We start from the raw sequence: 26,296 nt of genomic DNA, 5'->3' as shown, positions 1-26,296 counted from the left end.
TGTGTTTCATAAAGAGAAAATCAGCTGTAGATGGAACAATGTAGACTGATCAGCACTAGGAATGACAAAATATGGCTAGAACAAAATGGATGAAAAATCTGTCAAGTTCAATGCAATTTTTATTTTTTTAATGTACTTCTATAATCTTATAAATTATGTAGGATAAATTTATTCTCTGTGTGTAGTTGTGTGTGTGATATGTGTACCATTTCATGCAGTGTCCTAGGTGCTACTGGAAGTGCTATGCACAGTTGTGGACAAGGCCAGTGGTGTTTTAATATTAGCCACAATACCAATTAGATTGTTTGGCTGGGATGAGATAAGAGAGCTCAATTTTGCAATGGTTCTGAATATGCATGAATGGCTACTTTTGCATTCTGAGTTACTACTGATTGATGGCATGGCTTTTCTCTATTATGTCCTGCTGCTTTCCATCTTGTATCCCATGCTGTTTAATATTTATATGAAACTGCAAGGAGATTATTCATGTATTTGAGAAAATGGCTTTGGAACATTTATAGTATCTAACTTAACATTTCCCTCACATTCCAGAACACTCTCAATATCTTGATCTAGCACTGTAGATTAATAAGGACATGGGTTAACAAACTGAAATCTATATCAGTATATCTATAAAATTGTTCAAATGCCCTGATTGCCCAGTGTTTTCTTTTTTCTTATGATGGCAGCTCTCCTCAATGAACACTGTTCTTGTACAAATCATTTATTGAAAAATGCTGTCTGCATTGCTGGAGCCATACAGATTTTTTTTAACAAATGGGCAACGAACAAGTGTAACCCAGTACAAGTTTCACATATGTATTTATGAATTTTTTAGCCCTTTAAGTAGAGTTTCTTTTAAGTTTTTTTCCAGATTCATTTGATTAGCACTCCTAGCTAAATTTAAATTCAGCTTCTTATGAACAGGTTTCTAGCAAATTTTCAGGAGATGTTTATAAGTTACAGTATAGTGCCTGGCAATTTTGTCTAAGTTTATCTTGCTCTGGGTTTTGCCTGTGCAGCACAATTCTGAATAAAAAGTGCCTGGACCCTGATTCCCAAAGGTACTACCTTCATTAAGATTCATTCTTAAGGAAAGTGGAAAATAGTATGCTAATGGATTTTTGTTGTTGTTCTTATTTCACGGCTAGGACATTTCTTTCCTGCTGCCTTTATATAATTAGAAAGTTGAAAGGAGCCATTCAGGCCACAGGTCCAACCACTTGGTCAGTGTGGCAGTCCCAGTTAAAGCATCCCAGGCAGATTCACCTCTGTTTGAGCAAACCCAGTGGAGGGTAGTATACCATCTATGGATTGTTTGATCTCCTATCAAACTTCTCTTACTATTAGGACTTTTTTTCCCCTCATATTCATTCAGAATCTGTCTTCACGTAAATTTGTTATTCTGGGTCCTGCCCTTTGCAACAAGGTAGGTCAGATTTTAATATTCTGTGTAATATCCTTTCAGATATTTGATCCTTTCTCAAGGGTAATTATAGTGAGATCCTCTAATCCTTTATTAAAGGACCTAGTTTGTAATCCTTTGATGATTCCCATTGCCCTACTCTGAATCTGTTCCAATTTCTACGAATCCTTCCTAAAGTTTGGGGGCCCAGAACAGTACACAGTAGTCTGGGGGTGGGAGTGTCTAACTAATGCAGTATAATGTGGAACTATTAGTTTCTATGAGTGCGATGGATGAGCCTCACCCTGGGAAAACCTCCTTCATGATCAAGGTATCTCCCCTGCCAGGTAAGTAATAAACATGATGATGATGATGATGATGATGATGATGATGATTAGTTTCTATGATTTTGACATATTTGTGTTGATGCAGCCAATAACTGAATTTGCCTTTTTTGTAGTAACATCATGCTGCTGGTTTATATTCACTTTGCAATCAATTATTATTCCAAGTACTTTTCCACAAGTATCATTATTAAGATAGGTGTTCTAAATCATATAGCTGTGAATTTGACTTTTTTCCCCAAGTAAATAACTTTGCACTTGTTTCTGCACTTCTGAAAATTTCTTGATTCTTCAGAAATAGATTTTTCAGTAACTTAATTCCTATAGTATTTTCTTTGTATATGCATCCACCAGTTTCTGCCTTTTGTCCTTGGAGAGATTACATGTTCCTGAACTATAATACCGTGTAGTTCCTATCCCCAGTGCAGTGCTTTTTCTTTTTTTCAAAAAACATAAAAGTGTTTATATGCTTTCCCATGGTGATTGATGGTGGTTGAAACAATGTTTTGATGTGAGTCATCAAAAGTCTCCAAGTTTATATGATTTAGCCAGAAGTTAAAGCATTCTTCAGACTATAAAATAAAAGTAGGAAGACTAGTTATTGCCAAGTTCTTGTACATTTGTTGAGCAAGGAACTAGAATCAATCCGTATCAGCTGCCCAAAAACTATTGTTCCTTATGTGCATCTGGTAGATGAGATAGGTAGCAAAAGTACCCTGCTTTGTGCCTTTAAATATTGTTTGATTTTATCAAACAGCTGGAGCTGGGCACTTGGAAATACTCTTTTGCTTCTAGCTGTATCTTTGGATTATCAAGTGACCTATTCTAAGTTCTTTAATACTAGATCTTTTCTTTTCCCTCCCTCCCCTCCTTCCTTCCTTCCTTCCTTCCTTCCTTCCTTCCTTCCTTCCCTCCTTCCAGGAAGGTTGATCATAGAAAGATACTGGCCCAGAGTCACCCAGTGAACTTCTTTGGCCAAGGCTAGACCTGGGTTTCCTAGTACCAGTCGAATCCCTTAATTACTACAACACTGGTACTCTGCAAATATCTAATCAGGACCCTAGCTGGTATTATGTGTCTGCTTCTAGAGATCTGCATATCAAAAACAGTTCTTAAAAATGTTCAGTCTCAAAGATAGCGCTGTCCAGCACTGTCTGTAACCTGTAAGCACTAGGCAAAAGCACTATTTTTATTAAGAAAAATGGTATGTAACTGTTGATGATCCTCATCTGAGTACCACAAAAGATCAAACTATTAGTTTTCAGATCAGACATGTACTTATTTCTGTTATATGTGGTATAAAAATTTGTGCATTATTTGAATCATCTTCGCATAAAGTTGACAGTATGGAATATAGTAAGAGAAGCATTTGTTCATTACTCATGTCAGTTAATGTCATGTTCACCGTTCTGGTGTTTCTGCATCGTAACGGTTCGCTTGCCATGGTGCTGATACGTGTCCTGGCTGGGAGGGTGCTGCTGCGAGCCTTGTACTAAAAACGTGCTGATCTGTGCCAGGAGGAATGTGTTTAGACTATCTCTGAAATGTCAAGGTCTCTTTGCCCGTTGAGCAGCAGAGCTCGTTAGGAGCACCTGGGAATGTGGGGTGAACTGTATGTGAGGGAGGGGCTGGGCTGCTGTTTGTAAAGATGCTATTTAGTTTGAGTTTAGGCGCGCTTTTCTCATTCTCAGCTTTTTACCTGTTTGCACCCTTTTCTAAATAAACTCAGAACCTGAATTGTCATTTTGAGTCTGAGCGTTTTATTGGAATTAAGGCAACCATCACAGTTAATTCTGCAGGGAGCCTGCCCATTGAAATGGAATGTAAACGAAAAAAGAACCGAAAGAACTGAGTAAGATGGCTCTTAAAATGTTTCTAACTTGTCAAGTAAGATGTGTTATATAGAAATGTTGGTTTGAACTATTGTTGAATAAGAGTGAGCTGTGGTTTCTGTGCAGAACTTTTGTTCAGTAAAGTGGGTCACAAGGATTTTTATATTGAAAATTCTTCCTTACTGTCTTTCTCTGTGGTTTTATAATCTGACGGTGTGCCAGCCATATACAGTGTAAGATCTTTAGTTTAGTCAAATAATATTTTAAAGGTGTTAACAAATGACTGTAGTGAAATGACTGAAATCATTTGTACAATTCAATTTTTGTGCCTAATATTTATAGTTTCTGTTTAAGAAATGCAATTCAGTTTTGTATCCTGAATATAAATCAATATACTGCATATACCTCTGAGCTGATGGGATGCAAACAACAGAACACTGGTTTGCAAGGTAGATTAGACATTTCATCTTGCATAGAACGTCATGTGTATGATTGGATTAATTCTGGGCTTTGCTTGTTCTTGTGGCATAGTGACCAAAATGTTCCAGAACTGACCAATATTCTTGTTACCATTAGCAGACAATGGTGCATGTAGTCTACACCTTCTCTATCTTAAGGTAAAGGTAAGGGTTTCCCTTGACGTAAAGTCCAGTCGTGTCCGACTCTAGGGGGCGGTGCTCATCTCCGTTTCTAAGCCTTGGAGCCGGCGTTGTCCCTAAGGACCCGTCCGTGGTCATGTGGCCGGCATGACTCACGGAACGCCGTTACCTTCCCGCCGAAGCGGTACCAATTAATCTACTCACATTTGCATGTTTTCGAACTGCTTGGTGTGCAGGAGCTGGGACGAGCAACGGGAGCTCACCCCGCCGCGCGGTTTCGAACCGCCGACCTTCCGATCGGCAGCTCAGCGGTTTAACCCGCAGCGCCACCGCGTCTTACTCAAAAACATCTTACTCAAAAACATTATGTGAAATCCTCAATTGACCAAATACATAATGGGCAGCAGAGATCAATATGTACAGACCCATCTGGTGAAAACCATGGTATATGTAAGATTGTAACTTGGAATGTAAAAAGAGTTATTACTTTATACCATACAAGTAGTCCTCATTTAGCTACTGCCTTGTTTAGCAACCATTCACCATTACGATGGTGTTGGAAAAGTAACATCTTGACCAGTCCTCACATTTATGACCTTCGCAGGTCTGTAAAGCAAAGGAAAGCTGAAGTATGATCATAAGCACAGTTGCAATTTCACTTAGTGAGTGCTTTGCTTAACTACCAAGTTGCTGGTCCCAATTGTGGTTGCTAAATGAGGACTACCTGTATCATAAAAAGTAAAAAACAACAACTGAAGCCCAGTACCCAGCAGCAGTGAAGGATGGAGACACTTGAGAAAAATATCAGGATTTCTTGTTTTCAAGATTACTTTGTTTTGTTTGTGAGAGGAGCAGGGAGGTGATGCCTTTTTTTCATCCCAGCAACCTTTGGAGGAATCTGCAATTCAGTTTGAAATCTTCTTGATATGTCAACTTTTTTTGAATGTCTACAACCAGCTCCAATATTCCATAATTAAATGTAGATTTCATTGTTTGAATATCAGCCACTTTTCAATCTTCCCTTCACCCCCAGCTTTGACTTAGTAAAATTATAATTTTTCTGTTTTTCCTGATGAGAAGCTTGACTGTTAAAAGACAATCTTCATAATATTACATTTTTGAAATACACATTTTAAAAATGTAATTGCCTTTTGAGTTTTCTAGTTCGTCAAGCCTATGAGTCAGATGCTCCTGCACTTTTGTAAATATCCTTATATTTAAAAACATTTTGATTCACTTATTTGCAGCAACAATTTTTATGTTTATATAATCCCTATTTTCTGAGGAAAGGGTAGTTGTTTTGTGATGACAATGGAAAGCTTTTGTTAAAGTCCGGCCAGGATCTACCACCCATTATTTAAGTATTTCCTGTCTGTTTTCCATTTCTGCCTCTCTCCTGTTCTGTAAAATACTGTATAATTTTGTTCTATTGTGAATCAATCCAAAGCTATTATGTTTTTTATTAAAGTCAGGGATTTGGGGTTCTTTGAACTAAATAATTCAACTATGCATAAATGCCTAAGTATTTTACTCATATACTTCCTGAAAGCCAGAGCCCATAAACCAGACCTTTTGTTACATCATTTAATACCACAAATGTTCTATTTTCACTTTCCTTTTTTAAACTTTAAATGCCAGTTTATTTCATAAGAGAATGGCAGTATCCTAAAAAATACATGGTTGAGTACCGTATAAATTATTTAATACCTTATTAATAAATCAAATAAAGCTTTTATTGAATTTCCTGGGAGTATATTGTCCTTTAAAAGTGCAACTATGTAGTTAATTACATTTGTTTAGTGGCATATTTTAAAATCAAATATGTAAATTAACTTTTAGTTGGAATGACATATTTATGTAAGATAAGTTAAATATGCCAAATTTTATCATTTATTTCTAAAACACATATTCTGTTCTTCTGTACTCTGACCCCAAAACTTTGAAAAAGGTGCAACACATAAACAGGAACTGACACTTGCCCTGCACACTTCACTCTCCAACTCCTTGCCAGCCTTTTCTCTCCAGCTTCTCCATTCATTCCAGTACAAACTTTTACTCTCCTTTCCTTCACTCCTCCCTCTCTCTCCAATTTTTGGTTAGACTGGCAATATGTCCTACAGCAACTGAGGAGGTGGATGTCCACCCAGAGTTCTAGTCCCCAACACCTATAAACCTCGCTGCACCAATGGAACTGCTGACTCAAAATCCCCCCACACCAGCCCTGACCAGCAGCCAGCTCATCTCATCAGGCCTCATGATAGAGCAGCTGCCCTTCAAGGCCAAACGTGAGCTGTTTTTTTCTCCTTTTCCACATTCCATGTCTGGCTCACACCAGCAGAACAGCAGCCAGGCCAGAAAACAAAATCCATATGCTACACTTAACTAGCAAGGAATATAGGGAAAGGGGGGGATATGATTCAGGACTGCTGATGTGTCACAAAGCTTCCTGGGGCTCATCCCAATATGGCTGTTTTCTTCTTATTTGATCAGAACTATTGCTGATATTCAGCTAATCTCCTTTGTGAAGTCAAAAGTGAAAAAGTGTGCAGTTTGCTGCCCCCTCCATTTTCTCACCATGAAGCAGATAGAACTGTGGACAATGAAGTGTATTTATCTCATTAGTAAAGGTAAAGGTTTCCCTTGACATTAAGTCCAGTCGTGTCCGACTCTAGGGGGCGGTGCTCATCTCCGTTTCAAAGCCGAAGAGCCGGCATTTGTCCGTAGACATTTCCGTGGTCATGTGGCCGGCATGACTAAACAGAACGCCGTTACCTGCCCACCAAAGCGGTACCTATTAATCTACTCACTGTAAGCTTAGTTGTTCAACAAATTAAAACATGTTTAGTATAGAGGAAAGATTATTAAATGTCTTTTGTTTATATACATACGTGCTGTAAGAAAAAACAGGACCTATTTTGCAAAAGAATTAAGATGAATATTTGGCTCTCTACAACTTTTTTGGACTAAAGATGTTCAAAAGATGTTCATGGCATTTAATTAAATAGCAATTTCCTTCTCTGTGTAATCATGTCTCTCAAAACTAAAAACAGTTTCTGGCTTCAGGCATAACACTGTCTTTATTATTAGATGCAATTTCATTTGTTACTCTTCCCATCTGTTAATTACAGACACAGAACTTGATCTTCAGTTTAAATATCCCAGATGAGGGAATCGCACAAACCAAGCAAAAGAGAATCAAACTCTGTTGAGAAATATGAATTGCCACAATGAAAACTGAATGCAGAATACACCAAATTCACCACCCAGAGTTGACCAAAATACATAAAAAAGGCAGGATAAGAATGTAACAATGACGTAAATTGCTAGTATAATTTACGGTTTTTCATTACTGATGAGAGACAGAAGGCAGTCGCTACTTCATATAGGAATTCATGTTTATGAGCAGTTAGAACTTTATCTTATAAAGTTATAAAGTTAACACAAGCAAGTACTTTAACTTAGTATAATGATAAATACAAATTCAAATCACAGTAAATCTTGGTTACTTCTCACTAGCTAAATAGCATAATTTGTTGTCATTCAATATGGTCCCACAATTCTGTTCCTATGCCCACATTCTTTTTTAATGATATATTGTCTTTCTGATCTTTTCCCTTATTTTTTCACACTCTTTTTCTCAGAAATCCGATTTCGATCCTCTTCTTTCTAACATCTTGTGGTTTCCCTTCAGCAGCTATGTATATGGTTGTCTTACAGGAAAAATATTACATTTCAATCTACCACAACCATAAAAGCAGTTTTATCGTTATGTTTTAACCTTGGGAGGAATAAAATTGCTTCTAAAATAGCTTGTGAAAAAAAAAAGGAAAAGTGATTAGGTGTTGTTGAAGGAAAAAAATCGAATCATATATTCATTTGGAGGCCAGCGTGTGTGTATCTTATTTCTTCGCCTCTAACAATTTATGTAAAGCATGCTGATTTTCTTTGATTTCTCCTTTTCTTACCAGGCTTCTATACATTGCTTGGGAAAATTCCCCTGTTCTTTGGAAGATGCATTTTGGAGATCCTATGAGAGGCTTTATGGGCTTCCTTCCCCTACCAGTCTTCAAGATCTCTGCCAAAGGGAATTATCCACATAAAACATTACTTTCACGATGCATCCCGAAGCCTTATTTTGGGCTGCCTTTAAATTCTCCAGTTCTCTGCTACAAACAGTAACTATGTAACATGCCAACTTGTAAGGGAAAATCTGTACAGGTAGTCCTCACTGACCACTCGTTCAGTGACTGTTCAAAGTTACAATAGTGCTGAAAAGGGAGACTTACGACCTCAAAGTTGTGGCTGTCAGCATCCCCGCAGTCACACAACCGTGATTTGGTCACTTAGCAACCGACATGTATTTATGACAATTGCAGCATCCCACGGTCATGTGATCACCATTTGCGACCTTCACAGCCAGCTTCCAACAAACAAAGTCAATGGGGAAGCTGGCAGGCAGTTGCAAGTCACAGTCATGTGACATCGCACTTAATGACCCGTGGTGATTCACTTAACCACAGCCGGAGCTGTTGTCATAAGTCAGTGTGGTCACATGACATTTCACTTAACAACTGTACCACTTAGCGGTGAAGTTGCCAGTCCCAATTGTGGTCGGTAAGTGAGGACTACCTGTAGTAGTTTTCTGGCAGGCTAGTTGTATACTATATTTACAAAAGCTTATGTGCTGCTGCTATCTAAAATAGCACTAAGTGACTTACACATTCACCCATTGCCAAAGGCCCTCAGGCCAAAGTCCTTCCAGAATATCAGCAAGGATGGGCCAACCTTATCTCTGGAGGTTCATTATTCTAGAGGGGAGGAGTCACAATGGAGAAGGCTCACCATCAGGGTCCCTGATGCTTGCTCAGTTGGAACTAGTCAGATGGGGAGATTCTACTCAGAGAAAGTATTCTCATACTCAGGTCCTGAGCTTTAAAGGTACAACCAATACCTTGAATTGTACCTGGAAGCCAACAGGCAACCAGTGCAGCTGTTGAGGAGTGTGGAGATGGCCTTGAAGAAGGCATTCATCAGCTGTTAGGTAAATACCAGCTTCACCCTCTAAAGGAAGAGGGAGTGAGGAAGAAACTCAAGATAGCCCTACCTTGATTGTCTTTGGTATATAAGATGGGGGAAAGGGAATCTCTATCAGGTTTTCAAAATTCTATTATTGTATCCTTCAACAATAGAGTAGAGTCTGTTTCCTGACCTGGCCTATCTTCTGATTTTACACTTAGGGCTAATTTCTCATTCTTAGTAACTACTGTTTGATGTTATGGCTTTGCTCTGTAGTGTCCTGCTGCTTTCTAATCCCAAGCTGTTTAATGTTTATATGAAACTTCAGGGAGATATCATTCAGACATTTGAGAAAATGTCATTAGAACTCTCATTATACTTAACTTTATATTTTTCATCACATTCCAGAAGACTCTCAAGATTTTAAATAACTAAACTAGTTTAGATTATGAAATTAAATCAACTAGTATTATAGTTTAATAATGATGAGTCTTAACAAACTGAAAACAAACTATAGATTAAAGACTATTAGTATCTATAATATATTTCAAATGCCTTGTTCCTTCAGTATTTGCAAAGTATTTTTTTTCTCTAAAGAGCTGTCGTCATCTTGTCATCTTCTCCAACAAGTGGGCCAACTGTTTCCTTGACCTTCTTGTTCCACACAAACCCAAAGAACCTTTTTTGTTGGTTCTGGCATTCATAGCAAGCTTTAGATCATGCTGAAGTTTAGTCTTCATAATCCCATCCTTGCAATTTCAGGCTATTTTCTGATATTCTGCCTTTGTTATATGCTCCTCTCTCCATTTTTTAAAACTTGTCCTATTTGTTTATCAGAGAGATCTTATTGCAACCATGCCAGTCTCATCAGGTATCCCGCATTTCTTTTTCTCTTTGATATTGTGTTTTAATTATCTCATTTTTCTGAATTTCCCAACTCTTTTTAACTGTTTTTCCCTTCAGGAATTCTATCCATGGAATCCTTTCTACTTTTTCCCTTAGCTTGTTGAAGTCAGCAATCTTGAAGTCTAATCTGGCTATCTTCAGTTCTCCCTGGCTGCAATACAGTGAATTGTAAGATTACATGGTCACTCTTTCCTAAGTATCCTACCACTTTCTCTTCTTTGACCATGTCTTCTCTATTAGTAAGTATTAACCCCATCTGGCGGGGTCCAGGAGGCAGGCCTTCTCTGCAACAGCTCCCGCCCTTTGGAATATTCTTCCCCCAGAAGAGAGGCTGGCTCCCTCTCTCCTGGACTTTAGAAAACAATTAAAGACCTGGTTTTGTTATCATGCCTGGGGCGGGAGGGAGAATAGTCACCTCTGGGAATGGTTAGTTCCTTAGAGTGGCCCTGTTCTGCTTGTGGGTCATAGAGAACTTTAGCCATCGGGTTTTTATCGTATTTATATTTATTAGGTATTATATTTATTTTGTAGTTTTATGGGGTTTTTAATCTATGTTTTATTGTAAACCGCCCAGTGTCCCTTTTCGGGGAGATGGATGGTGATAAATTTGATAAACAAATAAATAAAGTCTAATACAGTTGATCTTCTGGCTCCCTTCTCTACTTTTGGGACAGTGAAGATTTCTGCAAGGCATGTCAAGAACCTATTGGATTGCCTTCTTGCCCTAGAGTTTGATTTCTAGTTGAAGTCAGGGTAGTTGAAATCCTCCACAATCACAGTGGTGTGTTTTCTGAATATCTTAGCTATCTGGTTTGCAAAGATTTCATCTATATCTTCTGTTTGGTTGGTTGGGTTGGATTGTAGTACACATCCACAACAATGATATTTTTGCCCTCTTTCCCTTAATATTCACCCAGACAATTTCAGCATTGTGGTAATGAATTTCCATACAGATGTAGTCATTCTTTACATATAATGCAACTCCACCTTCCCTTTTGTTGAGTCTGTTTCTTTTGAACAAATTATATCCTTCCAATACTATATTCCCATTATGAGAGCTATACCACAGATCATGATTCTGGGTAGGAAAAGCTCCTGAAAAGCCTGTGAAAGCTTTGGGTGAACCTCTTCATACTTCTTCAAAAGTTGCTTCTAAACTGTAATTTTTGTAAATTGTAATTTTTAATATGACAGGAGAAAATAATTAAATGCATGTAGAGAAAACATACTAACTGTAATTCATTCAAGTTTTAAATATGTTTAAATAATTTTTTGTTTTGATTGCCCTTTTCTTTCTAGAGTGTAGCTCCAGTCATGTTGCAAAGGGTAAGTGGCCTTTGGCTAGAAAAAAGTTGCATACTTTTGCTGTATGGAATGATTGCAATTGCTCTGCCCATTCACTGGACTTCTAGTGGTAAAGAAGTGATAGGGGGTGAGTGGGCAGGGGATATATAACCCTATCCATTTTTGTCCTTTTAGTTCAGCAGATGTAAATTAAAATTACATAGGGAATCTATTGATCATTTGAACAATTTAGGTTAATAAGATCCATCGTTAAAGGAAAACAAGAGCTGTTCTATTTTGTTAATTATATGGTCTAAAACTATCCTACAAGTTTTAAAAGCTGTTGCTGCTGTTCTCTGATAAAGGGAGGGAGGCATGTAGTTCAAACACTGCCTTCTGCACTAAGTCCAGTAATCCTGCAATGTTACAGAGAAATTTAGACAAGCAAGGATCAGCACATTCCCCTCCAGAAAAACTAGGAAAACTCTCACTGGAGTTGTGCATCTACTGAAGTTCCAATCCTAAACATGTTTAGTGGAGTGTAAGCTCCATTTACCCTGAGGGAACGGGGACTTACTTTTCAACAAACAAGCTTTCATTGGTGGTATGAGACAAACTAGTCATGTGCACAGTATGAATTTTATCAGAAATACAAATGAAATGATAGAGAATTCTGAGCAAAACATTTACAAAATTAAATTGCTGAGCAGAGAGGACAACCTTGGAAAGATCACTTAGTGTTTTGTTTGATGCTGTGTGTGTGTGTGTGTACATACCTACACACATCATATACATACGTTCCTCAGTTCTATTTCTGAAATATCCAGAAGACTTCCAAATATACAGTATATAGGTGCCAGCGACATATACTACTTCCTTTTATGACACTGATTGCTGTTTTTTTATTCTGTGCTTCATTTCTATTTGGTCAGGCTCAACTGAAGCAGTATCCAAATAATCCAGCGTGTCTCTGTGTTTGGAACTTGGGAGAGAGATAACTGTCTGTGGCTTAATTGAGGCAAAAGTGAGATAATGTTTCTGTCTTGGAGAAATCTGTGAGAAGAGGTAGAAAGGAAAATTCACATTTGGCAGGGCAGATAGAGCAAAACGCACAAAGCCTTGAAATGGATGATTCATATTCTTAGCAGTAGGGGGTGTTCATGTTATTATCCTTCTAGACTGCCTCTCACAGGGCATTCCTTCACAGAGCATTTATTTCTTGGCAGCAGAGCAATGTATTTCAAACCTTGCCAAACAAATGCGTGCCCACACTGTGAAATCCTGTAACACTTCCTGATATAAGCTCTCTTAAGGCTGTATTATCAGTCCTGGAAAAAAAAGAGTTTGAAAACTCATTTCACTGCATTTTTATTGTGCCAGGAGAGGTCAGAGAATGGAAAGGAAGAAAACTGTAGTTTTGTCTAGTATGCTTCATTTAGTCTGTGAATTAAGTCATGACTTATGTTTTCAGTTTTACCATATAATTGGCTGTTCTGCAAAATTTAAAATGAATTTATTTGTCTTAATTAAAACAATGCTTTCGCTCTTTTGCATGGAAATCATATTACTAAGTACATTATGATTTCTCTTCCTTTGTCTTTCTCTCTCTCCCCCAGTCTGACAATCCTCCTCCTAAACATTTTGTTTTGTTATTCCTAGACCTTTTTACATTGCAATAGTAAAACTCGGGGAGGACATTTAATTATTAACTAGCCAAAAAATCAAAATCTTTGCAGATCAATTGCAAGCCACTCAGTAATTTATTAAGATGTTTAGATACATTTTTGACTCATATCTGATTTCTTCTCTGTATGGGTTCTTTGTAAAAAAAGAAATTCTAGGTATTATCTGAAAAAAAGAATATACTGTACTTCTTGGGATGAGCCTTGACTTTTATCATAGATTCAGCAGGGAGAAGAGGCAGGTATGGAGCTCTTTCTGGCTGCCTGATGCTTATTCAGAAAAGGTAAGACAGTGAGATTTTTTTTTTCACTCTTGCCCCTTTTGTGTTCTCTGTTCTTAGCTGCAGTGAAGCAAAATTCATACAGCAGATGGTAAAGAAGGTGAAATGAAGAAACAAGTGGCACATGCCAAATTTTATGGTTATTATACCATCTTCTGTTCCAGGATTTTTAATGAGAGACAGCGAGGCAGAGGCAGCAGTATTTTTGCAGCAAGGGACCACACCAGACTTTTGGGTTACCATGATCAACTAGGTAGACGAACCACAACCCAGCCGATAAGAGCAGATTTCCCCCCCCCCAAAGTTAGGAACAGTCAGTAACCTGGGTTGAGTTGGATCATTTTTATATTTGGGGCAAGTATAAAATTAGGTATGGTTCACACATCACACTAAGTTGTAATATGTTTGGTTTGGTTTTAGCTTAGCATAAGGTAAGAACCCAGCCATTCTGGTTTGTAGAATGGGGTTTATAGTTTAGCTTGATGTGTGAAACAGATCAGTAAGGCCTATACAATGAAACCCAGTTTATAGAACTTAAAGTGTAGCACAAGGCCTGTCAATATATATAGCTCACTATAGCTAGACCAACCTTCCCTAATCTGTTCACCTTAAGATTTATTTGATTATAACTCCCAGATTTCCCAGCAACACACCTCATTTTGGAAATCCTGCACAAGTGGATGGCACCTGTTTGGAAAAGGCAGCTCTTCTCCCGAAGTGAGATATTGCAGGCTATATTAATGTTGGAAAATTATTATTTACTAAGCTAGTGTGAAAATGTTACTTGTGGATCTATAGTACCAGCAGTACTTGCTCCTAGAAATACAGTAATGCAAAAACCACATACCATATATGGAAATCTGACAAAAGAGAGACTGCTTTAATGAGTAATAGAAATGTGTGTGCTCGCTTTATACTAAAATACTTTTTTTTGAATTATTTTTGAAACACATACAGCCCTGGTGTAGAGGTGCAAGTAATATATTTACATGTGCCCAGTCAGGTGATGGTACTTAAGAGGTCTTGGTTGATTTCAGAAAGTATAGTCAGACCTGGTTAGTATTTGGACAGGAGACCACTAGGAAATCCCAAAGTTGTAGTCTAGACTGGGAAGTCTAAAAATACCCTGAAAGAAGATTGTGGCAAATCAAGAAAAACTACATGGGTATATCATGAAGTCACTAACAGTCGAGCTTGACTTGACGGGGATTTTGTCTTCAACACGTTTACATAATAAAATTAGTTTCTGGATTAGATCAACAATCTGTATTGTTTGGTTTAGCAACCATGTAGTTGCTTTCTGGAAGTATTACAAATGAATGGCAGTATGGTACTGGGTGTAGCAGTTGTTTCTGCTAATATCTGACCACTACAAAAGTATATTACCTCAGACTTGGCTGCTAGCTAGTGAAAGTGCCATCTTTCACTAACTGTTCTAATTTTCATTTAAAGTATTTTTAAAATGGACAAAATCTAGGGAATGCACTTTGGCTGGCTGGCACAGAATAAAAGCATTTTTTAAAGTTAATAATGTTTAAGATCTTAACCATTAGGATATGGATGTATATGGATTTCCTACAGTTTCCCAGATCATCACATGTCAAGAACTATTGAATGTGAAGCTAAGTGGCCAGTAAATATAACCTAATAATAGACTTTGAGTATTTGAAAGTTTCAGATATTCAGGGGATTGGAAGCTGTAAACTAAACCATTAATTTATACATAGAGGGAAGCAAAGCCAGACTTTTTGCCAGCTTCTGTAGGTGGATAATGTTTTTCTGAGATCATTGGCCAGACAGATAAACCTTTGTTCTCCTTTTTCTCTGTGCTTGAATGTTAGACCTTTGATGAAATTGTCTTTACTTTTAAAAGTTATTCTTTTGCTCAAAATATTGTGGAGATGGTGTTAAAAAGCAGCTGCCAGTGTCTTTTGCAAACAATGTGAAGGAGTGGATATTTTTTTTAAAAAAATTGAATACTATATGAATTTTGATGAGAAAAGGCTGCCTGCAAGTTTCATCTAGATGAAACTGGGACATCTTTCATATCTCCCACTATGAGAAGCTTCTGCTGACTTTTGTAGGTAAGTTGCTAAGACAAGAAAAAGCAGGCCTGGCTGCATTTTTTTCCTGAGTAGTTGGTAATCTTAACACAGAACTTTACGATGCATTTGTAGCAGGAATTTTGTGAATATTCTTTTAGCCTTAGCTTTAGTAGCCTTTTTCCCCTTGGATTAAATTCTGACTGTAATCTTGAAATACAATCAGTATAGTTTGCTTGGCATTGGTTTAGCATGTTGTATGTATTAAGCAGTTAAGCAGTTAAAAACCATATTTTTTCTTAGTGCAATGTGCGCACATGCCGATGTGGTTTAGTAACTATAGTTAAACAGTCTTGTTTTAGTGTAATCTCTGAAGTCAGTAGTTTTGTTCATTCCAAATGTTGGGCTAATGAGATCACTTTAAAAGAAACAATGTAATTTTCTGGAGAGTTGAGCTTTAATCAATAAGTAACAATATTGCTGAATTTAATATACAGAACTTTTACTTTAAAGTTTCTGTACAAATGCAGAGCGTTGGCCATCTTCTCATGACTGAGAAGAAATTTTATCCCCATAGTATGACCATACTTAAAAAATAGTTGATATATAATTAAAATGGAAACACAGTGTGAGCAGAATAGTAGTTGTCAGAATTAATTTTCATTCTGTTTGGTTGTATCTCCATACATTTTAAGGTTACAATCCTATCCATACTTCCCTGGATACCAGTCCTATTATATTAAATGCGACTTGCTTGTGAAAAACACATGCTTAGTTTGGAGCTATGAATACGATTCTTTGAATTTTGGGAATAAAAACCATATAATTCAGTGGGATTAAAATCAAGCACAGCACTGAGAAATAAAACAATTCATGAGGTGGATATTGAAACGTTTTGTATCTGGTTTCATCCACCTTCTGTTCATGTTTAGACAGAGGGCTGTGTCCCAAATATCCTTCCTCTTAAAGTGACTGCTTGCTGCACAGATGGAAACTTCACAACTGGACAAAAAAAGGAAAGCTGGTGTGTGTGTGTGTGTGTGTGGAGGAGTGACTAAGCCTAAAATTTACATGAAATATTTTGTAATTTCTTGAGTATTTGTCATTATAACATTCCCAGTAAACAATTCAATTTACTTTCACAAAACACTAAGCATATATGGCACTATTTTGTGGCTGTTTACTCAGAAGCAAAATCTACTGTGCTTTGTCAAATTTCTTCACATGTAGTATGGGGCCATTTAGCTAGCTTAGCAAGATTTAGTATGACAATAAAGAGTCATTTACCAGTGTTAGGTGACATGGTGCTGCAACTGTATTAAAGACATAAATCAGTTGTACTTAAGTTTTCAATAAGTGTGGGTTATATAAATAAGGCGGGGACTGTTCCATACTTAGTACTGGAAATACTTTTTGGTTAATTCAAAAAAATTATATGCCACCCAGTTATAAACTCTGGGAGGTTCACACACACACAAAAAGAATACAAGTAATAAAAAAAAGCATCCTAGAATAAAACGATCACACTTAGAATCATAGCAACTGGATAAAACCTTACCAGCCATAATAGCCTTATCTTCTCCCCTGAGAGAGAACAAAAAGGGGCCATTCTGACATAACGGGTGAGCAGGCTAGGGGAAGCAACTGAAAAGTTTTGTCTTTCAGCCTCACACATCCCAAGGGAAGGAGACATCCCATCCCAGATCAATAACTCTGGAATGGGCAAACTCTACTTGAAGCAGATAGTCCATGACAAGGCCCTGGGTTCCGGATCATGAAACAAAGATTTCATTGCAAGAGGGGACAGAAAGAGGAGAACTGGACAAGGTTTCTGAATTCTAGTTGTAAAGCAACTAGGCTTCCAGAAATTACATTGATGAATAGGAACATGTGAGACAGGCAAGGAAATGCAAGAATTGACTTCTCAGGTTAGGTTTGGCCTGGTCCTATTTAAGGGCATCTCAGTAAAATGGATACTTATTCCCAGCTTCTCATTTGCTCAAAATTTCAAAAGAAAGCTCACTTGCTAAAGTGAATATAGACCTAATATTTATTTGCAATTAAAACTAAACATAATATTAACCTGTGTATTATACTTTCACAACTAGGTTACAATGCCCTTCAGATCAATTCTAATGATGATAATTTTTGCATTAAAGTAAAGCATAACACCCACATAAACTGGACCCCAGGATCGATTGATAGATTATGCAAAACTATAATTTGCCCACCTCTCTTCAGTGGAATGAGAATTTCCCAAGGCCAATATCTACCTACCATAAGGTTTTTGATTAGAGACAGACAAATGTTGTGGTACAGAGGATGCCAGCATTGATATCTGAGAGCTTGGCCAAGCATTTGTTGTCTCAGTTTCATTCACACACACACAGACACAAGGAATTCTAAGTTATTTGTCCAAGATATGACATTGCAAAGTATAAATGCACAGGGCTTCCCAGGCACTTAGATTTCTTATATTTGGTGTTTAGAATTTGAAAGTTTGGAAATGACTTATTATGCAGTAGGACTCCTGGAAAGCTGGATCTACCAATTCAAGCTGAATTCATAACAGGTAAAGAGACTAGATAAATGATTATATACATTTTGCTTGGGTGGATGAGTGGACACGTTCCCACTATTTTCTCTTCAGGCTTTTAAATTGTAAACAGGTACAGGGCTGCTTTTTGCCTTAATGCAAGCTTCAGGAAAACACAGAATTCTTCAAAAAATTGAAAGGAAAAGCGACTGATCCTGGGGAGAAATTACAACGTATTTCCCATCAACATCCCCTTAAAAATAAATGAATGTATATGATCACTTTCATTGTACCTGCCTCTATTTTTCAAAAATTTGTTGGACCTTTTCAGCATTTTGCCTTGTGCATGTCATTCCAGAATTCCCTAGATGAGGTCCTGGGAAAGGCATTGCGAGATTATTCTTGAGTTGTGGGAATCCATGCACATCTCTTCAAGTTGTTAATTTAAGCAGCCGTTCTCTGGCTTTCCCCCACTGCTATGTGAGACTGACACCAATTGCTGCTGAATAGCTCGGGGAGGGAGAATGGGAGAGAGGAGGAGGAGAAGGGAGGTGGGTATCATGTGATTCGCTTTCCTGCTCCTTTAAAGCAGCCACATGCACTCCAGGGCCGGCTACAATCACAGCTCCCGGTAGAGAGGTAGCCTGGTCCGGGCTTTTCCGGGCAATCAGTGCTGAGGTTACCTCTTCCTTCCCATCCCTTGCAGCTTTAACTTTCGCCGCCGCCGCCGCCGCCGATAGTGCAGAAGAGAAAGCATTGCAAAAATGGCTGGGGCAATTATCGAGAACATGAGCTCTAAAAAGCTCTGCATTGTTGGCGGGATCTTGCTGATTTTCCAAGTCATCGCCTTTCTGGTGGGGGGTCTGATCGGTAAGTGTTCCCGAAGCAAACTTTTTCTCTTCTCCCTCGTCCTGCTCCCGCTTTGGCTTTCCCCTTGTCTGTTTGGGTACTTGTTACTGTATCCCTGGCTTGCCTCTATGATCTCATTTGCCCTGCTATTGTAGTTAAGAATACAACGCGCCACGGGCCTCTTTGTGCCCACTGCGGTCTAGCGGCCGCAAGCAAAGAACAGGAGCGGGGCACAGAAAAAAGTTTATGGCCGATGGAGGCTTTGCCACGGTTCTAGGATCTACTTTACAGAAACGAATGGAAGGATGAACCTCTAAGCATGGCGACTTAGTTGGTGCAAAAACACTTGGGATTGAAAAGTTGATCGTTCCTTCAACCTCTCCTTTCTTTCTCTCCCGCTCCCCCCCCCCGCCTTCTCTCCACCTCGGCTGCAAGAAGGGACCTTATCACCTCCAAAGGAAAATAAGAACTGCTCCGGCCCTCGAAAGGCATGTTCCGGCATTATATCTCACTTAATTGTGCTTTGCTTTCCTCCTTTTTTCTCTGGAGCACTGCTTGATTTTGCATAGGCAGCCTCTCTTTAGATTGGATTTCAGGCTCTAAGGGCGGGGAAGGGTTTAGCAGAATGGGAGGAGGCAGTTCAGGAGGAAAGAGCCAGTGATGCCTTCCCCCTCCAGGGAGAGGGAAGAGTTTGCTTTTGACTTTTTAATTCCCCCTCCCTTCCCACTGAAAGTCTTGTGGCTTCTTTTGATGTTGGCTGGACTTCCTCCATGAGATTCTGTTGAGGGGAAATCTTTGCAAATGTGCATTGTGACTTTGAGGTTTTTTCCTTTCTCCTTCCCAGCTATATAACTTCTGCTGCTGGTTGCATTAAAAGGAAAATAAAACGTCTTAATATTATGAGAACGCTGCCTAAGGATACAGGAAAGAGTATCTTGATTCTCTTCCCTCGAATGTATAAAATTTATATTGCCCCAGCTTCAAGGGCACAGCCAGGTCTCAAAATTCCTCTATTGAGATACTAAAAAGACAAAAATTTAGGCTATCCAAAGTAACTTGTTAACCCTTATTTTTTGCAGTTTGGACACAAAGCCACTATTTTGTCCTCCACCTTCTAGTCTTGGACTTGAATCATTCAATTTGTTTTGTCAGTAGACCATTGGTAAAACAGCTACAATATTTATATGCCAGATGGGCTTATCCCTTTATTTTGTTCCACAAATAATGGCTCTATTTGTGTTGGTTTTAAATTAAAAACCATAAGCCAAATTGTCTGTTCTCTGCACAAATGGTGCCAGTTCAAGGAAAAAGTAGTTAGAGAAGAAACACCTTCCCCAGAAAATCTTCATGTTTAAGAAAGAAAATAAGGAACAGCCTAGCAGATTTTTTAGGGGAAAAGAAGTAGAGAAAAACTTTTTAAAAGCTAGTCCTGCACATGCCTCGAATTATACCTTCAAGCAATTTCTTTTAAATGTGATCTTGGAAGAATATTCTCAGGAGAAGGGGTAGGAAACCATTCTATTTTATGGAAATGTTATAGATACATGGCGTTTAACTGATCAGTTAAAAGGTTTTGTGATGTAAATTTTAAGGTTGGCTTAAATCTGTTTTTGTTGTTCTTTATCAGTGTGAAATTGTTTGTATTCTGCAAGGTTTTTGCAGCTGCTAAGGTTTTTCTCAGACTAGATAGTATGAGTCTGCCAGACACCATGAACCAGCTGTAATGGGCAGAACTGAGACATGTCGCAACACATTTTAGCCAGCTATTTGTCTCATGCATGGTACCAGCATGCTTACACTGTGCATCTGATTACACCCTGGATAGTCTCTCTTTTTTTAAATCTGTTCAGTCGTGTCCGAGTTTTGGAGACTGCCTGGACAAGTCCCTGCAGTTTTCTTGGCAAAGTTTTTTCAGAAGTGGTTTGCCATCACCTCCTTCTTAGGGCTGAGAGAGAGTGACTGGCCCAAGGTCCCCCAGCTGGACTTTGTGCCTAAGGCGGGACTGGGTCTCCCAGTTTCTACCTGATGTCTTAACCACTACACCAGACTGGCTCTCAGTCTCATTTTATCTAGATAAAATTTGGGGGTAGGGGGAAATCCAGTGTATCCTAATGCATTGTGTTACTTTGCAGCACAACTGCTGTTTTCTGATACAACTCATAATTCCTGATTCAGCATTTTTCTGAAGTATATATAGATATATTTATTCATCTGCATGTTTGTGGTTCTTTTGAATATTGAGCTTTGCAGATAAAATGCCTTGGGATATTAAGTTATAAGTCACTTTGAAAACACTTTGTATTATACAGCAGAATTTAATCTTTGGGAATGCAGTGCCTTAAAGAGATGCCTTGTGTTGGGCGTGTGTGGGTATGCACATTCTTTTGTAAATGTAATGGTTGGGTATTTTTGAAAGAACTTCCAATAGTGACTCCTGTGTTTTTTTTTAATGTGCAGGTGTGCATGCTTTTTTTTTTTTTACCATGCTATAAATAAAGCTCAAAATCATATGGTATCCAGACTTCCTGCTGTGTTGTCCCATAATGCACTGCAAAACCTGTATTGAGCGTGTTCTATCCAAATCATAGAAGCTTCTACTATATGGCTACAACATAGTTGTAGCTGAAGCTTGAAAAAGCAGTACTTGTCTTTTCTGTGGTACATGGAATGATCCAAAGAATGTGTTCCTTTTATTACATCATCTTTTTCAAAGACAAGCAGAAGAACTAGCTTGGTTCAATTAAGCATTTTAAATAGATGGAGTAGGCTTCTTTAAAGTTCTGCTCTGTTTGCTTTCAGACTAAGCAGGTTTTCAAGGCAGTTTATAAATTAATTTAGTTGAATGTAAAGGCAGTTACAGCTATATCAGGAAAACATATATTTCTGCAATTAAGTTCACAAAAGTTGGCAGTTGATAAATGAAAAAGCAGTTATCCATCCAGCCTCAAATCTTTACAAATAATTAAAAAAACAGTTTTGATCAGCTTTCTAAATAACAAGAACGAGCAGGCTTGGTAAACCTTCCTGGCAAGAAACTCCACAGTGAGTCTTCCATTACTGAAAAAGACATATTTGTAATAACCAACAATATGAAGATTTATTATTTTTGCAACTCTCTGTGGAAAAACGTAACCAATTAATCATTGATTCTTAGATCCGTCAATGACCTAAGCTTATTAATTTGGCAGAGATATTTTATAGACAAGGATATAAATACCCCAAAGCAGCCATTGGGAATTCATGTTGCAGGGCAGAGTTGATAAATATTATGTGGTATGATGGGCTGTATTGTTTTTGTAATCTATATTTCAAAATAATGGATCCTACTCTTGATATGATTTCCAGAACTGATTAATTAAAATTATTGTTCTTGCTTTTGTCTTAATTATGCATCCAGACCCTAATTCAGACATTCCGTTTCTAGTCAGGTTTTTTTTTTAAGCTCTAGCATGCACTTGGTACTCATGTACTTCCACTGTGATGTGAGACTCCCTCACTTTTAAACTGCAGCTTATTATGATCAGTTAATGCTTATTTTCAGGGAGAGCTTACTATTTGGCTGTCACAATGCCCATGAAGACATCAGGAGCTGAGCTCAACTTGAAGGAGAATACCAGAGAGAAGCTAGGAAATTTCATATTGTTAAGTGCAGAGGGAGAAGGACATACAATTTACATTTACATGGCACATTCCTAATCCAATAAGCCTACCTTGGACAGGAAATATAGTTACTGAGCCAGCTATGTGGAATATTTTAAATGAGTGACATAATCTAATTTATACTGCCAATTTGCAATAAGTGGAATTCTTGATGTGTACTTATATGAATGCACACACATGTATTTCTTTACTAATCTATTTCTAGGGATACTTTTCAGAATATGCAGGTGATGTTTAGTGATATTTCATATAGGCCCATAAAGAAAGAAAACTCTTGTCAAATAGTAAAATGGTGGCTAAGTTGGAACTTGCCAGTTATGTTCCTGATTACGTAATCATACAAACTAAAACAAAAGAAATCTAAGTCTAGAGCTCATTGATGATCTTATATCCAATTGATTATCAATATTAGATGTGTGGTTTGCTCATTATTTATGTTATAAAATTTGTGTACTATGGAATAATTTATTATGAAACATGCCATGAATGTGTTTAAGCTGTAGTGGTGAACAGGAATGTACCATAGTTCAGATTTGAATACCAGTTGGTGTTCTTCTATATTTAAAAAAATCATTCAAATGGTGTTTGTGACATAGATTATGTTTTGTCGGTCTAGTGCCGACCTGAGTTTGATCCCAGCAGAAGCTGGATTCTCAGGTAGCCGGCTCAGGTCGACTCAGCCTTCCAACCTTCCGAGGTCAGTACTGGGGAAGGTGTCCTGAACACAGAGGTGGCCAGGCAGATTAAATACGAGAAATACTCTTTATTAAATAACTATTTACAATAAATAAGTCCTTAGAATCAAGAAAGAACCGGGTTCAATCAAGACCAACTGGGCAGCAACAAGGAAGCTGGCAAGATTGCAGGAGGAGGCAGCAGCAAGGTGGTGGAGCAGGATTCTCTAACGGAGGTGGAAGGCTGGGAGAAGCTGGAGCGCAAGATGCTACTGAAGCTGAAGTCAAATGATCTCGAACTGGAACACCACTTGAAACAGGCTGGCACTGGAACACTGGGCGAGGCTGGGCAGAGCTCCCTGGACACTTCAGGGTTCTAGGGACCAGACTGGACCTAACTTGATGACTCGGGCTAGACTGGATACTTGGCACTGGAGACTCGGAGCAAGACTGAGAACTTGGAGTAAGGCTGAACTCGGCTGGAAGCCCTGGACTAGGAACTCGGAGCAAGGCTGGACTTGGCTGGAGACTCTGGACTAGGCAAGAAACTCGAGGCATGGCAGTACTGGATCACAGATTCTAAACAAGGTTGCAAATCTGGTGCACAACAAGATAGTTGTGAAACTCCGGAACAAGGTTGAGCGCCTGAAGTGTGGCTAAGTTGGGCAGAAGACCCATGGCGAGACTGGAGGTCAGGGGCACCCTGAATCTGTACTGAAGAGCTGGAACTAAGCTGCGAGATAGAAATGTTGCAAGGCTGCACCGAACTCTCGGGGTGAGGCTGCAGACTTGAGACATGACAAGATTGGATTGGAGATTCTGGATGTGGCTGGAATCTCGAAACGGGGCAGGAAGCGTGCCTGGAATGCACACAAGGTGACCGGAGAGTTCTGAGGGTGGATGTGAGACTGAGGTTGCTGGGTTTGGCGAGGAGAAGATCCTCGGTGGCAGCAGAAACAGGATTCAAGTCCTCTTCGATGGAGAACGGTGGCGCTGACTCCTCTTTGGTAACAGATGCTGTCTCTGACGCTGGCAAGGACTCTTCTGCAGAAGCTGAAGGCTTTTAGGATCGGTTGTCTCCAGCGGCTTGCTCTTCGCGCATCTGCCTTTTATGTTGATCCTTCGCGCACCAATTCCCTTCTGCAGCCAGTTGGGCCGCCTTCTCCTTCTCACGCTTTTCTGCTCGTCATTGGTGTGCGCCGATTGGAGGATTCAAATCCTCTTCTGAATTTTGGGCAATCAGCACCTGTGACTCTTGCGCTGCTGACTCATCTCTGGGTTTCGCTTTCCTGGTTTCAGCCCAGTAAGTTTCTGTTTCCTCCTCTGACTCAGAAAGAGTTTCGTGTTCTGAGTCACAGGCTGGCTGGATTCTCACAGAAGGTGATGACTGGGGAAGGCAATGGAAAACCACCCCACTATAGTCTTCCAAGAAAATGTCACAAAAGCAGTGTTCCTCCAAAGGGTCATACATGACTCGGTGCTGGCACAGGGGACCTTTCACCTTTTCAACAGCTATGCTAGCCAGACACTATGGGAATTGGGATCCAATGCATATGAAGAGCTCTAGGTTGGAAAATAAGAGTAGAAATAGTTAACCACAGAAGCAGTTGTTTTTCCATGACCCTCTACACTGTTGCTTTGTTCCATTTCTACTAAGAATGAGCTGGAAGCTGTCATCTTATTTCTGGCTTCTTAGAGAGAAGCATCATAGTAAAAATATTATGAAAAGAACGTCCATCATATATAACCACTTCCACAGTTGGGAAGACCCAAGAGGTTCACTTACTGGTTTCAAATTCTAACTCACCATGAGGGCAAAAGCAGTGTAAAGTTCAGGGTAGAACAGATTAAATCAAACCCACATTGCAGAATATGAATTTGTTTTTGTCTTTTGTTTACAGTAAAAAACTGTCCTTTTGCAGTGAACTGCTTTATTGCTTAATTTTCATGTACAGTCCTTCCCTTTGTAGTTGTTTAGAAGTATGCATAAAGATTAGGGGGGAAAAATTCTTAATTTGAACATAAAACATTATTGCTGCTTGTTTTTAAAAAAGGTTTCCTGCTATAAAGACATAGATAAGATCTTACTTGCAAGTGCTGAATGTTCAGAGACAGCTTGCAAATTCAGATTTTAAAACTCCTGCAGCTTTTACATGGCAGCTTCATTAACTGATTGACTTCAAAGAAGTAATTGTGAGGATAAGCGAGGCTGGGAAGTGCTACCAAATGATAATAACCAAATTGGAAGATAAATCTATAAATTGGAAGATAAAGCAAATGTAAATATTGAGAACAATTGCCTCATTGAAATTAAAGTTCTTTGTTTAGATTAAGGATCATGGAACATTTAGGAGAGAAACAACTTCTCTGTCGAAAGGACTTGCTTGAAACTAAAAATCTTAACTTTTGTGATGACTCCATTGAGATGAAAGCTGACATGCGCATACCAGAGATGCTTTAGCATTCCTTCAGGCATAAATGTGATAAATGTGCAGGTCTGCCTCTGAAATGAGAAATGCTTGCTGTCTATATAATTGGTTTCAATGCACCAGTTGTTACCTGAAAATCAGAAGTTTTAATCTCTACTTTAAAAATTGGCTGCTTTCTCAGAGCTGGGCTCTCTTCACTGTGAATAGCACGGGGTCATCACTTTTATTTAGACCTGCTTGTGACTGATTTAATAGCCTGGCTGGAGTAGCAGGAAACATGTCTTTTCAAAAGTAAAAATTGACAAAAGAGAGGCTTAGGCATGGCCCAATCATGTTTTGCTGCAATAAGCCAATTAGCAAATTTTCCCTTTTGGAGATGGGATAGCTTAGAGTTAAAATAGTTACACTATGAAATTTAAATAATTGGTTTTCAGCTATAGTCACTGGAGCAGTTAGTCATGGTAAACTTGATACCTAATTATATTTGTGACACAGATTGATTAGCAGCATTTCCTTTGTGCTCTTTCAGAAATGACTTTATCCCTATTAGGTTTCTAAAGAAATTGTGTCACTTCATGATCCAGGGAAAGGATCACCAAAAGATTTTGTACTATACTGTAAAGATGTAAAAATGGGGAAATACTGATCGTCATTTGATCCTCATAGTTAAGTTGTTTTTTTAAAGGCAGCTTCTCAAGTTCTGTATCTCTTGGCGTAAGTGATTTAACGAACAGTTACTCTCTGTCTGGTATTGATT

The 26,296-nt window shown here is 38.6% G+C and overlaps 1 protein-coding gene across 2 annotated transcripts in view; it reads left to right on the top strand.

Annotated features, from left to right (window-relative positions):
* Window positions 1-26,296, top strand: part of WLS (Wnt ligand secretion mediator) — a 58,976-nt gene that overhangs the window by 1,042 nt on the left and 31,638 nt on the right. Inside the window, exon 1 of one of the 2 annotated variants that reach the window (XM_063298101.1) lies at window positions 18,511-18,797. The exons of the other annotated variant lie outside the window; for it this stretch is intronic. Coding sequence (XP_063154171.1) covers window positions 18,692-18,797 — 106 coding nt within the window. The 5' untranslated portion in view covers window positions 18,511-18,691. Of the gene's footprint in view, window positions 1-18,510; window positions 18,798-26,296 lie in introns of those variants that run through there. 2 annotated transcript variants of the gene reach the window in all.

The sequence above is a fragment of the Candoia aspera genome, chromosome 3, assembly GCF_035149785.1.
Source record: "Candoia aspera isolate rCanAsp1 chromosome 3, rCanAsp1.hap2, whole genome shotgun sequence".
Taxonomy (NCBI): Eukaryota; Metazoa; Chordata; class Lepidosauria; order Squamata; family Boidae; genus Candoia; species Candoia aspera.
Note: the sequence above shows the minus strand (reverse complement) of the source record. Positions and strands in the feature narration are given on the sequence as shown.